The sequence below is a fragment of the Pseudophryne corroboree genome, chromosome 7, assembly GCF_028390025.1.
Source record: "Pseudophryne corroboree isolate aPseCor3 chromosome 7, aPseCor3.hap2, whole genome shotgun sequence".
Lineage (NCBI taxonomy): Eukaryota > Metazoa > Chordata > Amphibia > Anura > Myobatrachidae > Pseudophryne > Pseudophryne corroboree.
In genome coordinates, this window is record NC_086450.1 from 35,108,804 (window position 1) to 35,125,785 (window position 16,982).

The 16,982-nt window shown below is 47.9% G+C and overlaps 1 protein-coding gene across 5 annotated transcripts in view; it reads left to right on the plus strand.

Annotated features, from left to right (window-relative positions):
• Positions 1 to 16,687, plus strand: part of LOC134944371 (aldehyde oxidase 1-like) — a 267,367-nt gene extending 250,680 nt beyond the window's left edge. For all 5 annotated transcript variants that reach the window (XM_063932949.1, XM_063932950.1, XM_063932951.1 and 2 more), the window contains 3 exons: positions 7,907 to 8,095; positions 9,186 to 9,353; positions 16,332 to 16,687. In XM_063932949.1, coding sequence (XP_063789019.1) covers positions 7,907 to 8,095; positions 9,186 to 9,353; positions 16,332 to 16,388 — 414 coding nt within the window. In that variant the 3' untranslated portion in view covers positions 16,389 to 16,687. The remainder of the gene's footprint in view (positions 1 to 7,906; positions 8,096 to 9,185; positions 9,354 to 16,331) is intronic.
• The last annotated feature ends 295 nt before the right edge of the window (positions 16,688 to 16,982 follow it).

Sequence of the window (16,982 nt, forward strand, 5' to 3'; positions counted from 1 at the left end):
CACAGACACGGACACTGACTCCAGTGTCGACGGTGAAGAAACAAACGTATTTTCCTTTAGGGCCACACGTTACATGTTAAGGGCAATGAAGGAGGTGTTACATATTTCTGATACTACAAGTACCACAAAAAAGGGTATTATGTGAGGTGTGAAAAAACTACCTGTAGTTTTTCCTGAATCAGATAAATTAAATGAAGTGTGTGATGATGCGTGGGTTTCCCCCGATAGAAAATTATTGGCGGTATACCTTTTCCCGCCAGAAGTTAGGGCGCGTTGGGAAACACCCCTTAGGGTGGATAAGGCGCTCACACGCTTATCACAAGTGGCGTTACCGTCTCCAGATACGGCCGCCCTCAAGGAGCCAGCTGATAGGAGGCTGGAAAATATCCTAAAAAGTATATACACACATACTGGTGTTATACTGCGACCAGCGATCGCCTCAACCTGGATGTGCAGCGCTGGGGTGGCTTGGTCGGATTCCCTGACTGAAAATATTGATACCCTTGACAGGGACAGTATTTTATTGACTATAGAGCATTTAAAGGATGCATTTCTATATATGCGAGATGCACAGAGGGATATTTGCACTCTGGCATCAAGAGTAAGTGCGATGTCCATATCTGCCAGAAGATGTTTATGGACACGACAGTGGTCAGGTGATGCAGATTCCAAACGGCACATGGAAGTATTGCCGTATAAAGGGGAGGAGTTATTTGGGGTCGGTCCATCGGACCCGGTGGCCACGGCAACAGCTGGAAAATCCACCTTTTTTACCCCAAGTCACATCTCAGCAGAAAAAGACACCGTCTTTTCAGCCTCAGTCCTTTCGTCCCCATAAGGGCAAGCGGGCAAAAGGCCAGTCATATCTGCCCAGGGATAGAGGAAAGGGAAGAAGACTGCAGCAGGCAGCCCATTCCCAGGAACAGAAGCCCTCCACCGCTTCTACCAAGTCCTCAGCATGACGCTGGGGCCGTACAAGCGGACTCAGGTGCGGTGGGGGGTCGTCTCAAGAGTTTCAGCACGCAGTGGGCTCACTCGCAAGTGGACCCCTGGAGCCTACAAGTAGTATCCCAGGGGTACAGATTGGAAATTCGAGACGTCTTCCCCTCGCAGGTTCCTGAAGTCTGCTTTACCAACGTCTCCCTCCGACAGGGAGGCAGTATTGGAAACAATTCACAAGCTGTATTCCCAGCAGGTGATAATCAAAGTACCCCTCCTACAACAAGGAAAGGGGTATTATTCCACACTATATTGTGGTACTGAAGCCAGGCGGCTCGGTGAGACCTATTCTAAATCTGAAATATTTGAACACTTACATACAAAGGTTCAAATCAAGATGGAGTCACTCAGAGCAGTGATAGCGAACCAGGAAGAAGGGGACTATAGGGTGTCCCTGGACATCAGGGATGCTTACCTCCATGTCCCAATTTGCCCGTCTCACCAAGGGTACCTCAGGTTCGTGGTACAGAACTGTCACTATCAGTTTCAGACGCTGCCGTTTGGATTGTCCACGGCACCCCGGGTCTTTACCAAGGTAATGGCCGAAATGATGATTCTTCTTCAAAGAAAATGGACGATCTCCTGATAAGGGCAAGGTCCAGAGAACAGTTGGAGGTCGGAGTAGCAATATCTCAAGTAGTTCTACGACAGCGCGGGTGGATTCTAAATATTCCAAAATCGTAGCTGTTTCCGACGACACGTCTGCTGTTCCTAGGGATGATTCTGGACACAGTCCAGAAAAGGGTGTTTCTCCCGGAGAAGAAAGCCAGTGAGTTATCCGAGCTAGTCAGGAACCTCCTAAAACCAGGAAAAGTGTCAGTGCATCATTGCACAAGGGTCCTGGGAAAAATGGTGGCTTCTTACGAAGCGATTCCATTCGGCAGATTTCACGCAAGAACTTTTCAGTGGGATCTGCTGGAAAATGGTCCGGATCGCATCTTCAGATGCATCAGCGGATAACCCTGTCTCCAAGGACAAGGGTGTTTCTTCTGCGGTGGCTGCAGAGTGCTCATCTATTAAAGGGCCGCAGATTCGGCTTTCAGGACTGGGTCCTGGTGACCACGGATGCCAGCCTGAGAGGCTGGGGAGCAGTCACACAGGGAAAAAATTTCCAGGGAGTGTGATATAGTCTGGAGACTTCTCTCCACATAAATATACTGGAGCTAAGGGCAATTTACAATGCTCTAAGCTTAGCAAGACCTCTGCTTCAAGGTCAGCCGGTATTGATCCAGTGGGACAACATCACGGCAGTCGCCCACGTAAACAGACAGGGCGGCACAAGAAGCAGGAGGGCAATGGCAGAAACTGCAAGGATTCTTCGCTGGGCGGAAAATCATGTGATAACACTGTCAGCAGTGTTCATTCCGGGAGTGGACAACTGGGAAGCAGACTTCCTCAGCAGGCACGACCTCCACCCGGGAGAGTGGGGACTTCATCGGGAAGTCTTCCACATGATTGTGAACCGTTGGGAAAGACCAAAGGTGGACATGATGGCGTCCCGCCTGAACAAAAAACTGGACAGGTATTGCGCCAGGTCAAGAGACCCTCAGGCAATAGCTGTGGACGTTCTGGTAACACTGTGGGTGTACCAGTCGGTGTATGTGTTCCCTCCTCTGCTTCTCATACCCAAGGTACTGAGAATTATAAGACGTAGAGGAGTAAGAACTATACTCGTGGCTCCGGATTGGCCAAGAAGGACTTGGTACCCGGAACTTCAAGAAATGCTCACAGAGGACTCATGGCCTCTGCCGCTAAGAAGGGACTTGCTTCAGCAAGTACCATGTCTGTTCCAAGACTTACCGCGGCTGCGTTTGACGGCATGGCGGTGGAACGCCGGATCCTAAGGGAAAAAGGCATTCCGGAAGAGGTCATTCCTACCCTGGTCAAAGCCAGGAAGGAGGTGACCGCACAACATTATCACCACATGTGGCGAAAATATGTTGCATGGTGTGAGGCCAGGAAGGCCCCACGAAGAAATTTCAACTCGGTCGATTCCTGCATTTCCTGCAAACAGGAGTGTTTATGGGCCTCAAATTGGGGTCCATTAAGGTTCAAATTTCGGCCCTGTCAATTTTCTTCCAGAAAAAATTGGCTTCAGTTCCTGAAGTCCAGAAGTTTGTCAAGGGAGTACTGCATATACAACCCCCTTTTGTGCCTCCAGTGGCACTGTGGGATCTCAACGTAGTTCTGGGATTCCTCAAATCACATTGGTTTAAACCGCTCAAATCTGTGGATTTGAAATATCTCACATGGAAAGTGACCATGCTGTTGGCCCTGGCCTCTGCCAGGCGAGTGTCAGAATTGGCGGCTTTGTCTCACAAAGCTTATATCTGATTGTCCATTCGGACAGGGCAGAGCTGCGGACTTGTCCCCAGTTTCTCCCTAAGGTGGTGTCAGCGTTTCACCTGCACCAGCTTATTGTGGTACCTGCGGCTACTAGGGACTTGGAGGACTCCAAGTTGCTAGATGTTGTCAGGGCCCTGAAAATAGGTTTCCAGGACGGTTGGAGTCAGGAAAACTGACTTGCTGTTATCCTGTAGGCACCCAAAAAACTGGGTGCTCTTGCTTCTAAGCAGACGATTGCTAGTTGGATGTGTAGTACAATTCAGCTTGCACATTCTGTGGCAGGCCTGCCACAGCCAAAATATGTAAATGCCCATTCCACAAGGAAGGTGGGCTCATCTTGGGCGGCTGCCCGAGGGGTCTCGGCTTTACAACTTTGCCGAGCTGCTACTTGGTCACGGGCACACCCTGGCTGAGGAGGACCTGGAGTTCTCTCATTCGGTGCTGCAGAGTCATCCGCACTCTCCCGCCCGTTTGGGAGCTTTGGTATAATCCCCATGGTCCTGACGGAGTCCCCAGCATCCACTTAGGACGTCAGAGAAAATAAGAATTTACTTACCGATAATTCTATTTCTCGTAGTCCGTAGTGGATGCTGGGCGCCCATCCCAAGTGCGGATTGTCTGCAATACTTGTACATAGTTATTGTTACAAAAATCGGGTTATTATTGTTGTGAGCCATCTTTTCAGAGGCTCCGCTGTTATCATGCTGTTAACTGGGTTCAGATCACAGGTTGTACAGTGTGATTGGTGTGGCTGGTATGAGTCTTACCCGGGATTCAAAATCCTTCCTTATTGTGTACGCTCGTCCGGGCACAGTATCCTAACTGAGGCTTGGAGGAGGGTCATGGGGGGAGGAGCCAGTGCACACCACCTGATCCTAAAGCTTTTACTTTTGTGCCCTGTCTCCTGCGGGGCCGCTATTCCCCATGGTCCTGACGGAGACCCCAGCATCCACTACGGACTACGAGAAATAGAATTATCGGTAAGTAAATTCTTATTTTTACGCCCCCCAATATATTTGGCACAGGCTCCAGTCTGGCTTCTCACAAACACAGTTTCAGTTTTCTGGTTCTCCCTGCCTCCTGCAGGTATGAACTTTGGCTTCCCAGCCTACTCACATTCAAAGCTCACTGGCCTGGCTTCTTCTCGGCAGCATAAGCTCAGTCCCAGACTTTGGGGTCTTCCCTGTCTCCTACAGGCTTAGACACAGGCCTCCTGGCCCATCAATGACTTCCTAGCACACTGAGCTCTGACTGGCTTCTTCAACCCCAGTTGGGCAGAATACACAGGCCGCAGCCTTTCCTGACAGCAGCAGTCTTCCAGACTGACTCTCCTCTGCAGTCATTAGGTGCCCTCACACCTTCCTTTTCTTTTCCTGCTCCACACAGAATCCATGGCTCACTAATGCAATTTACCTTCATACTGCCACAGAGGATAGAGGGAAGTATGATCGCATAACAGGGCCTCTCATTCCCTACAGCAGTGGAATCTCACGCTCCCTGTGACAGTGGAACCCGGCGCAGGCTATCTAGCAGTGGCACTTGGGTTGGTGGATGATTTGTTTTGTCTCTGGTGAAGTTTACTATTCATTATGAAGTTTTCTATTCGTTATGAGTTTAGATTGTGTGGTGCATATGGGCCTCTGGCCAAGACATACCTAGCAGAATAGCCAGAATAGTATGCCTGCAGTGGGATACTCTCCTACTTCCAGGGCTGGCAACAGAAATTGGGGCTTAGTACAGTTTTATCTCTGGGGCCCCCTCAGATTATATATAAAAAGTGCAATGGAATTTGCTGCGCTATATAAGAAACTGTCAATAAATATATATATATATATATATATATACACACACACACACACACACACATATAGTATAAATATATCTCTCCCTGAAGACTCCGTGCTGCATTCCCAGCTCCCCCACCCCATCCCAAAGCCCTGTATCCCCTCACCAACCCACTCTTACCCCGGGGAGATACTCCCCTGCGTTTCACTCCCCAGTACCCAGACCCAAACACTGCACAGCAGACCCCACCAGAAGCGAAGCCATATCTCGTTACTGCCTGCAACAGAGCTGGACCCGGAAGAGTGTGTCTGAGAGGCTCCTGTCACTCTACTTCTTGTCAGCGGCGCCATCTTTCTTGTGATGGATTTGGAAAGATGGAGCAGGTGACAGTAAATAAAGACTTTTCTATCTGTTGCACATTTTCCATCTTTTCACATGGAAGATGGTGCCACCAGCGAAAGGTGGGGAGGAGGGGCCTAATGCACAAAGTTAGGGAGGAGTGGTCTAATGCACAAAGGAAGGGATGTGTGGCCTAATGCACAAAGGTAGGGAGGAGTGGTCTAATGCACAAAGGAAGGGATGTGTGGCCTAATGCACAAAGGTAGGGAGGAGTGGTCTAATGCACAAAGGAAGGGATGTGTGGCCTAATGCACAAAGGTAGGGAGGAGTGGTCTAATGCACAAAGCTAGGGAGGATTGGCCTAATGCAAAAAGGTAGGGAGGAGTGGCCTAATGCACATAGGCAGGGAGGAGTGGCCGAATGTACAAAGGTAGGGAGGAGTGGCCTAATGTACAAAGATAGGGAGGAGTGGCCTAATGCACATAGGGAGGAGTGGCCTACTGTACAAAGGTAGGGAGGAGTGGCCTAATGTACAAAGATAGGGAGGAGTGGCCTAATGCACATAGGGAGGAATGGCCTACTGTACAAACGAAGGGAGGAGTGGCCTAATGTACAAAGGTAGGGAGGAGTGGCCTAATGTACAAAGTTTGGAAAGGAGTGGCCTAATGCTGACAGGTAGGGAGGAGTGGCCCAATGTACAAAGGTGGGAGAAGTGGTCTAATGTACAAAGGAAGGGAGGAGTGGTCTAATGCTCTGTGAGCAACTAAATCATCCGGTGTTGAAAAATGTGCTAAATGCTACACTTGTAATGCTATAATATCCGCTGCAGATTTATGCTGATAATCAGGGCCGTAACTAGGTGTGTGCAGAAGGTGCATTGCCCACAGCGCATTTGTCCTGTGGGCGCACCTTCCACATACACCCCGATTGGCCGCCTCTTGCCCCCATGTGCTCCGCTGATTGCCGCTCCGGCTGCGCCTCCGGTTCCTGCACTCCTGTGTGCTCTGCATACAATTGCCGCATCCAAGTGGCAGGAAAAGAATGCTTACCTGCCACAACTGGAGCGGCCAGCTTTCTATTGCTGCCTCCCGGCCGAAAGCTGTCGCCGGGCTATACACAATTTCACTGCCACCCATAGAGTGGGAATAGAACCCGTGGCGTCCGCAGGTCGCCAACGAGCCCGCAGCGTGGCGAGCGCAGCGAGCCTGCAAGGGGCTTGCTGCACTCGCCCCTCCCCGCCGGGATCCCGGCGTCGGTATGCTGCCGGGATCCCGACGTTGGTAAGCTGACCGGCAGTCTCCTGACCGCCAGTCAGCAGTACTACACCCCTCGTTGTAATATATATATATATATATATACATATATATATATGATTCTTCTTTTGTTTTAAAAAATTATTTTTATTTCTTATGTTTTTTATTCGACTGATTTTGACTATCTTTTGATCTGTTTATCCTTCTAAATACAATCTGTGGTCTTTAAAATAAAATATACAACTTCTATACAACTGGGCACCAATAACTTTCCCCCCAGCACACTCCATGCTCCTGCCGGCCTCGGAGCGTGCTGGGGGGAAGTCATTGGTGGAGTAAGTGACATGTATGTTATTTTTTTGATGTGACACATTGTTTTTACACTGGCCCGAGGAAGGGAACTTGTTCCCCAAAACGTTGATGTGCACAATAAAGGCACCCATGTTGGGGTTCATTCCACGCCTGATACAGTCTCCGAGTGTCGCCTGCAGTTTGTTCTGGTATATTGGGGGGGGGGGGGGGGGCAAATATCCCCCAGGAGGGCACCAGAGCAAACATCCCCAGGAGGGCACCAGAGCAAATATCCCTTGAAGGAAGAGGAGTGCCGGGGATATGTTGCATTTTATATTATACACCTGGCATAATGTGTATAATGGGCTCTACCTGGCGTAATGTGTATAAGAGGCTCTACCTGGAGTTATGTGTATGAGGGCTCTACCTGGCATAATATGCTCTATCTAGCGTAAAGTGTGTAGGGGGATCTACCTGGCGTAACATGTATGAGGGGCTCTACCTGGTGCAATATGTACAAGTGTCACTACTGTGTAGTGTAATGTAAATTGGTACTATTATTATGTGACCACGCCCCTTCCCGTGAAGCCACACCCCTATATTTTTACGCGTGCCTTAGGTGCACACTATCCCTATTTTAACTATGTAGGGGGGCGGGGGGCAATGCTATTTCTTGCACACAGCGCTAAAATGTCTAGTTACGGCACTGCTGATAATATATTTGTACACATATTACTGCTTGCACAGACAACACACATGCAATGTTTCACAATGCATAAAGTAAGAATAGCACGGTAATGTTAAACATTATCATCATTGGCATATTTATATATATATTTTAGTAGAAATGTGATAAATCTACATTTACCTGTATTCATGTATTTTTGTACTAGATTGAAGGGGCATTTACTCAGGGATATGGACTGTTCACACTAGAAGAGCTGTATTACTCGCCCCAAGGTGACATGTATACACTCGGGCCTGAGAAGTACAAAATCCCGGCCATTTGTGATGTTCCCACTGAGTTCAACGTCTCTCTCCTGGCATCTTCTAAGAACCCCTACACCATCTACTCCTCTAAGGTGAGTGACCTTCTCTTCCCTCCTATGGTAGATAATGAATAAGTCTTTCACCATTCATCCCTAAAGAGAGGAACCATTACAATGCACGCTATTGGGCAATAACAGGCATGAAACAGGAGCATAAATTTGTCCAACCTTTTAAATGCAAGCTCTAGCTTTAGTGAAGTTCATCTACCAGAAAGACCTTCTATTTTCCTTGTCTTTGGATATTTGGATATGACAGATATGTTGAAAGAGGAGTGTGCTACTGCGCAGACTCCAGTCTTACTGTTCTCAAGGGAGGCTTCATGCCCTGTCCCAAGATGGCTGCCGAGATCTCTACTGAACATATGCAGAGCCATCTTGGGACTGTGAGAGACTGTGTTAGACTCCAGAGAGACCAGCGATTACCTGCAATCCACAATGTGTTCCAGTATCCCTGCATTGCTACCTATTTGCAGCATATACTCACCGGCTAGTGAGCTGTGTAAGACATGTAACAGTGAGTACGGATGTACCTGCTATCAATAAAACAAAACCACCGGTTAAGTAATTGGGCTGTTCATAGTTTGAGTCATCTGCTGGTGTGAGCCAATATAACTGTGCATTGTGAACACCTGCACGCACATTATTCCCCACAAGATACTGTAGGCTGAGATCTGTGCATTGGAAATAATTACATATATTATAAATACACACGGGAACAAGGGATACCGGGCAAATCTACATGGGAGAAAACGTTCTCTGAATTAGGAGGTCCTCAACCTTCCCATAGACTATACTGCATAATATCCAGCAGGGCCATAACTCGGGGTGTGTGATTGGTGCCGTCGGACAGGGCACATGGCCCTGAGGGCGGCAACGCCCATCTCAGACCCTCGGCCTCGGCATCTGGCTAGCAGGGTGATTGCAATGGCACCCGGCAGCCGGTATCACTGCTGCAGTGATGGCCCACAGAGTTCTAAGGACCCAATCTATGGTGCTTCAAGGAAACTGCTGATGTCTACACATTTTAAAAAAATTAGGAATTGGGTTTTTTTTAAACTCCAAACGCACTTTTCAGGTAGATATAGGTGATGTTCAGGTGACTCTTTCTTTGCCTCTTTTGCAGGGTATTGGAGAGCCGGCCCTCTTTTTGGGGTGTTCTGTGTACTTTGCTATAAAAGATGCAGTGGACTCAGTTCGTGCAGAACGCGGATTACCCAAGATCCTCACTCTCAACAGCCCAGCGGGTCCCGAGAGAGTCCGAATGGCCTGTGAAGACCACCTTACCAAAATGGTAAGTGGGCATATTACCTGGCTGGATTACCTTTCTAAAAGGAACTTTCTGTTTTTTCCTAAATGAGCAGCGTTACTAGGAACCCTCTTTTTCCTGAGCTAATAATGTTTGTTTGTTTGTTTGTTTGTTTGCTTATTCCTTGCAATAATTATAATTAGACTACTCCTGAGCTGCTGCACTGGGATCTTGTCCGGTGGTAGAAAAAACCCAATTCCTCTTCTCCTCTAAGCCCCGGAGCTCAGTGGCATGGAAGTAATGACCTGGCTAGTCTGTTTTGTAATTGGAAAACTTTTATTTCTTAAAATAGATCTGGCCAATAATTACTGAGACTGATGCCAGCTCCAGGAGCCGGCCGCAGGAAATAGCAGAAGAGGTGACGGTGCTAACGGTGGGGAGTCCTGTAGAAATGCAATCCAGCTGTATACATTTGGGAGGCAGTTGTCCCACCTATCTCTGCTTCGGTCTGGCTCTGCTGGACCATACAGCTGCACCCCTCTGGGAGGGGAGGTCCAGGTGGCAGAGGGTTACTGACCGCTGGGCAGTGCTACAAATCATGGGCGCAGGGCACTGGTGACATAATTTATTGCAAATTACATTATCAATCACCCACACACATCAAGAGGGATCCGGGGGGGAGGGGGCTGGTCTACTCTTTTTGGAATCCAGGAGAGCATTGCGAACCCTGTGAGTCTTGCAGACATTCTGGGAGATTAGATAGGTATGTAGAGTCTCGCAGACATTGCAGGAGATTAGATAGGTATGTAGAGTCTCGCAGACAATCCGGGAGATTAGATAGGTATGTAGAGTCTCGTAGACATTGCAGGAGATTAGATAGGTATGTAGAGTCTCGCAGACAATCCAGGAGATTAGATAGGTATGTAGAGTCTCGTAGACATTGCAGGAGATTAGATAGGTATGTAGAGTCTCGCAGACATTGCGGGAGATTAGATAGGTATGTAGAGTCTTGCAGACATTCTGGGAGATTAGATAGGTATGTAGAGTCTCGCAGACATTGCGGTAGATTAGATAGGTATGTAGAGTCTCGCAGACAATCCGGGAGATTAGATAGGTATGTAGAGTCTCATTGCAGGAGATTAGATAGGTATGTAGAGTCTCGCAGACATTGCGGGAGATTAGATAGGTATGTAGAGTCTCGCAGACAATCCGGGAGATTAGATAGGTATGTAGAGTCTCGCAGACATTCCGGCAGATTAGATAGGTATGTAGAGTCTCGCAGACATTGCGGGAGATTAGATAGTTATGCAGAGTCTGGCAGACATTGCGGTAGATTAGATAGGTATGCAGAGTCTCGTAGACACTGCGGGAGATTAGATAGGTATGTAGAGATTCGCAGACATTGCAGGAGATTAGATAGGTATGTAGGGTCTCGCAGACAATCCGGGAGATTAGATAGGTATGTAGAGTCTTGCAGACATTGCAGGAGATTAGATAGGTATGTAGAGTCTCGCTGACATTGCAGGAGATTAGATAGGTATGTAGAGTCTTGCAGACATTAACGGAGATTAGATACTGTAGGTATGCAGAGTCTCGCAGACATTCAGGGAGATTAGATAGGTATGTAGAGATTTGCAGACACTGCGGGAGATTAGATATGTATGTAGGGTCTCGCAGACAATGCAGGAGATTAGATAGGTATGTAGAGTCTCACAGACATTGCAGGAGATTAGATAGGTACAGGGCCGTTTCTAGACAATTTGGCTCCCAGTGCGAGATATCAAAATGCGCCCCCCCCCATTGCTAAAAAAAAAATTGCGTCCCCCCCCCCCCCCATATAGCTATAACAAGAAAAAGCATGCGCGCGCCGAAGGCGCACGCTCTCCCGACAAGGGTGTGTGGCCTGATTAAAATGGGCGTGGTCTCATTAAAGTGGGCGTGGCCTCGTCTGATATCATCACACCCACCACAGGGGGAAAAAAATAAAAATAAAAAAGTCCTCATTTTACACATTACAGCAGGCAAGTGTCCCCATATTACACAGCGCGGCAGGCAGGTGCCCCCATTTTACACAGCGCGGCAGGCAGGTGTCCCCATTTTACACAGTGCGGCAGGCAGGTATCCCCATTTTACACAGTGCGGCAGGCAGGTATCCCCATTTTACACAGTACGGTAGGCAGATATCCCCATTTTACACAGTACGCAGGCAGATGCCCCCATTTTACAAAGTGCGGCAGGCAGGTATCCCCATTTTACACAGTACGGCAGGCAGATATCCCCATTTTACACAGCGCGGCAGGCACGTGCCCCCATTTTACACAGCACGGCAGGCAGGTGTCCCCATTTTACACAGTGCGGCAGGCAGATATCCCCATTTTACACAGTGCGGCAGGCAGGTATCCCCATTTTACACAGTACGGCAGGCAGGTATCCCCATTTTACACAGTACGGCAGGCAGATATCCCCATTTTACACAGTACGCAGGCAGGTGCCCCCATTTTACACAGTGCGGCAGGCAGATATCCCCATTTTACACAGTACGCAGGCAGGTGCCCCCATTTTACATAGTGCGGCAGGCAGATATCCCCATTTTACACAGTACGCAGGCAGGTGCCCCCATTTTACACAGTGCGGCAGGCAGATATCCCCATTTTACACAGTACGCAGGCAGGTGCCCCCATTTTACACAGTGCGGCAGGCAGATATCCCCATTTTACACAGTACGCAGGCAGGTGCCCCCATTTTACAAAGTGCGGCAGGCAGGTGCCCCCATTTTACACAGTGCGGCAGGCAGGTACCCCATTTTACACAGTACGGCAGGCAGATATCCCCATTTTACACAGCGCGGCAGGCACGTGCCCCCATTTTACACAGCACGGCAGGCAGGTGCCCCCATTTTACAAAGTGCGGCAGGCAGATATCCCCATTTTACACAGTGCGGAAGGCAGGTATCCCCATTTTACACAGTGCGGCAGGCAGGTATCCCCATTTTACACAGTACGGTAGGCAGATATCCCCATTTTACACAGTACGCAGGCAGATGCCCCCATTTTACAAAGTGCGGCAGGCAGGTATCCCCATTTTACACAGTACGGCAGGCAGATATCCCCATTTTACACAGCGCGGCAGGCACGTGCCCCCATTTTACACAGCACGGCAGGCAGGTGTCCCCATTTTACACAGTGCGGCAGGCAGATATCCCCATTTTACACAGTGCGGCAGGCAGGTATCCCCATTTTACACAGTACGGCAGGCAGATATCCCCATTTTACATAGTACGCAGGCAGGTGCCCACATTTTACACAGTGCGGCAGGCAGATATCCCCATTTTACACAGTACGCAGGCAGGTGCCCCCATTTTACATAGTGCGGCAGGCAGATATCCCCATTTTACACAGTACGCAGGCAGGTGCCCCCATTTTACACAGTGCGGCAGGCAGATATCCCCATTTTACACAGTACGCAGGCAGGTGCCCCCATTTTACACAGTGCGGCAGGCAGATATCCCCATTTTACACAGTACGCAGGCAGGTGCCCCCATTTTACACAGTGCGGCAGGCAGGTGTCCCCATTTTACACAGTGCGGCAGGCACGTGCCCCATTTTACACAGTACGCAGCCAGGTGCCCCCATTTTACACAGTGCGGCAGGCAGGTGCCCCCATTTTACACAGTGCGGCAGGCAGGTGTCCCCATTTTACACAGTGCGGCAGGCACGTGCCCCATTTTACACAGTACGCAGCCAGGTGCCCCCATTTTACACAGTGCGGCAGGCAGGTATCCCCATTTTACACAGTGCGGAAGGCAGGTATCCCCATTTTACACAGTGCGGCAGGCAGGGGGGGAAGGAAGGGGGAGAGAGAGAGAGATAGAGAGAATACTTACATCTTCCCGCTCTTCGGGTCCCGCCGACTCACGTCCCTCGCGCCGGCCGCCTCCTCCTTCCAGGCTTATCTCCTCTCCTCCCTCTCCCCGAGCGCTCCTGCTCGGGGAGTGGGGCTTTGCGGAATGACGCGTTTGCGTCGTGACAATTAGATATGTATGTAGAGATTCGCAGACATTGCAGGACATTAGATAGGTATGTAGGGTCTCGCAGACAATCCGGGAGATTAGATAGGTATGTAGAGTCTCGCAGACATTGCAGGAGATTAGATAGGTATGTAGAGATTCGCAGACACTGCGGGAGATTAGATATGTATGTAGAGATTCGCAGACATTGCAGGACATTAGATAGGTATGTAGAGTCTCGCAGACAATCTGGGAGATTAGATAGGTATGTAGAGTCTCGCAGACATTGCAGGAGATTAGATAGGTTGCAGACAATCTGGGAGATTAGATAGGTATGTAGAGTCTCACAGACATTGCAGGAGATTACATAGGTATGTAGAGATTCGCAGACACTGCAGGAGATTAGATATGTATGTAGAGATTCGCAGACATTGCAGGACATTAGATAGGTATGTAGGGTCTCGCAGACATTACGGGAGATTAGATAGGTATGTAGAGTCTCGCAGACATTGCAGGAGATTAGATAGGTTGCAGACAATCCGGGAGATTAGATAGGTATGTAGAGTCTCACAGACATTGCAGGATATTAGATAGGTATGTAGAGTCTCGCAGACAATCTGGGAGATTAGATAGGTATGTAGAGTCTCACAGACATTGCAGGAGATTAGATAGGTTGCAGACAATCCGGGAGATTAGATAGGTATGTAGAGTCTCACAGACATTGCAGGAGATTAGATAGGTATGTAGAGTCTCGCAGACAATCTGGGAGATTAGATAGGTATGTAGAGTCTCGCAGACATTGCAGGAGATTAGATAGTGTGCAGACATTGCAGGAGATTAGATAGGTATGTAGAGTCTCACAGACATTGCAGGAGATTAGATAGGTATGTAGAGATTCGCAGACACTGCGGGAGATTAGATATGTATGTAGAGATTCGCAGACATTGCAGGACATTAGATAGGTATGTAGAGTCTCGCAGACAATCCGGGAGATTAGATAGGTATGTAGAGTCTCGCAGACATTGCAGGAGATTAGATAGGTTGCAGACAATCCGGGAGATTAGATAGGTATGTAGAGTCTCACAGACATTGCAGGAGATTAGATAGGTATGTAGAGTCTCGCAGACAATATGGGAGATTAGATAGGTATGTAGAGTCTCGCAGACATTGCAGGAGATTAGATAGGTTGCAGACAATCCGGGAGATTAGATAGGTATGTAGAGTCTCACAGACATTGCAGGAGATTAGATAGGTATGTAGAGTCTCGCAGACAATATGGGAGATTAGATAGGTATGTAGAGTCTCGCAGACATTGCAGGAGATTAGATAGGTTGCAGACAATCCGGGAGATTAGATAGGTATGTAGAGTCTCACAGACATTGCAGGAGATTAGATAGGTATGTAGAGTCTCGCAGACAATCTGGGAGATTAGATAGGTATGTAGGGTCTCGCAGACAATCCGGGAGATTAGATAGGTATGTAGAGTCTTACAGACATTGCAGGAGATTAGATAGGTATGTAGAGATTCGCAGACACTGCGGGAGATTAGATAGCTATGTAGAGATTCGCAGACATTGCAGGACATTAGATAGGTATGTAGGGTCTCGCAGACAATCCGGGAGATTAGATAGGTATGTAGAGTCTCGCAGACATTGCAGGAGATTAGATAGGTTGCAGACAATCCGGGAGATTAGATAGGTATGTAGAGTCTTGCAGACATTGCAGGAGATTAGATAGGTATGTAGAGTCTCGCAGACAATCTGGGAGATTAGATAGGTATGTAGAGTCTCACAGACATTGCAGGAGATTAGATAGGTATGTAGAGTCTCACAGACATTGCAGGAGATTAGATAGGTATGTAGAGTCTTGCAGACATTGCAGGAGATTAGATAGGTATGTAGAGTCTCACAGACATTGCAGGAGATTAGATAGGTATGTAGAGTCTCGCAGACATTGCAGGAGATTAGATAGGTATGTAGAGTCTCGCAGACAATCTGGGAGATTAGATAGGTATGTAGAGTCTTGCAGACATTGCAGGAGATTAGATAGGTATGTAGTGTCTCGCAGACATTGCAGGAGATTAGATAGGTATGTAGAGTCTTGCAGACATTGCAGGAGATTAGATAGGTATGTAGAGTCTCGCAGACATTGCAGGAGATTAGATAGGTATGTAGAGTCTCGCAGACAATCTGGGAGATTAGATAGGTGTGTAGAGTCTCACAGACATTGCAGGAGATTAGATAGGTATGTAGAGTCTCGCAGACAATCTGGGAGATTAGATAGGTATGTACAAGGTTCTCTTTAGATGGTGCTGGAAATTGTGGTCTTTATGTTACAATGGGGGTAATTCCAAGTTGATCGCAGCAGGAAATTTTTTAGTAGTTGGGCAAAACCATGTGCACTGCAGGGGAGGCAGATATAACATGTGCAGAGAGAGTTAGATTTGGGTGTGGCGTGTTCAATCTGCAATCTAATTTGCAGTGTAAAAATAAAGCAGCCAGTATTTACCCTGCACAGAAACAAAATAACCCACCCAAATCTAATTCTTTCTGCACATGTTATATCTGCCTCCCCTGCAGTGCACATGGTTTTGCCCAATTGCTAAAAAAAAATCCTGCTGCGATCAACTTGGAATTACCCCCAATGTTACAAAAGTTCCCAGAGAGATATTGGAAGATCCCTCTGCATTCTGCACATTTTACACGCACATTAGCTTAGCCGGCTCTGAACCTGCAAACCGGCAAAAGGAGTGCCCGCGCCTGCGTCCGATTAGAATCAAACCCAATACTTCAGTATGCGGCATATGAGAAACTGGAGAAGATGCATTGATCCAGATGTAAATTGACCATCAAATACACTGCAGATTCCGGATTATATTACCCTGTAATGAAATGAATTGTACAGCGCTGTATTTTCTATACATTATATTATACCAACCGGATCCGATACACATGTATGAAAACATAACGCGGGATTACAGGGTCTGATAATGTAACAGTCTCTTTTCTGTATTTCAGATCCCAAAAGATAAAGTTGGAACATTCACTCCGTGGTCTGTGGATATCACCAGATGAGCAAGAGAGCCTCTGTATCACCTATTCTAGGGAGTACTGATATTTGTGGTGTATAACACCGATCTTTCTCCTTGCCTGTTACTCAATGGCATGAAAAGCATACTGTATATACTGTATATACCCTCGCCCGAGTCTCAGGGATTGGCGGAATCATTGGCTGAGAAGAAGGGCAAACTCTGATGATTGTGTCGCTTCCTAATTTGTCTCTCTCCCCGGGGATCCAGATTGGCCCGCAATGCCAATAGTAACGTGATGCTTCATTAAATCTGCTCTGCACAATAAAAATACAATTTATTAGATGATTATGTTGCATATTTTTTACCCCATTCATAATAAGCAACTACTGTAAATACAGTTTTGATTTTTTCATGACTCTGACTTCCTACTGCAATATTGTTTCATCTAAAGTATTGGAGAGTATTTCCTTCCCCAGCCATCACAAACACAAAACATGCCCTGAGCCAAAAAGTTCAGTGCGCAAACAACGAGATATGACTTATTACCAAGGGCACAGCTAGAAATCACAGGGCCCCATTGCAAACTCTTGATGGACCCCCCCCCCCCCCACCCTCCAGTATCTGCCCCTTCCAAGAA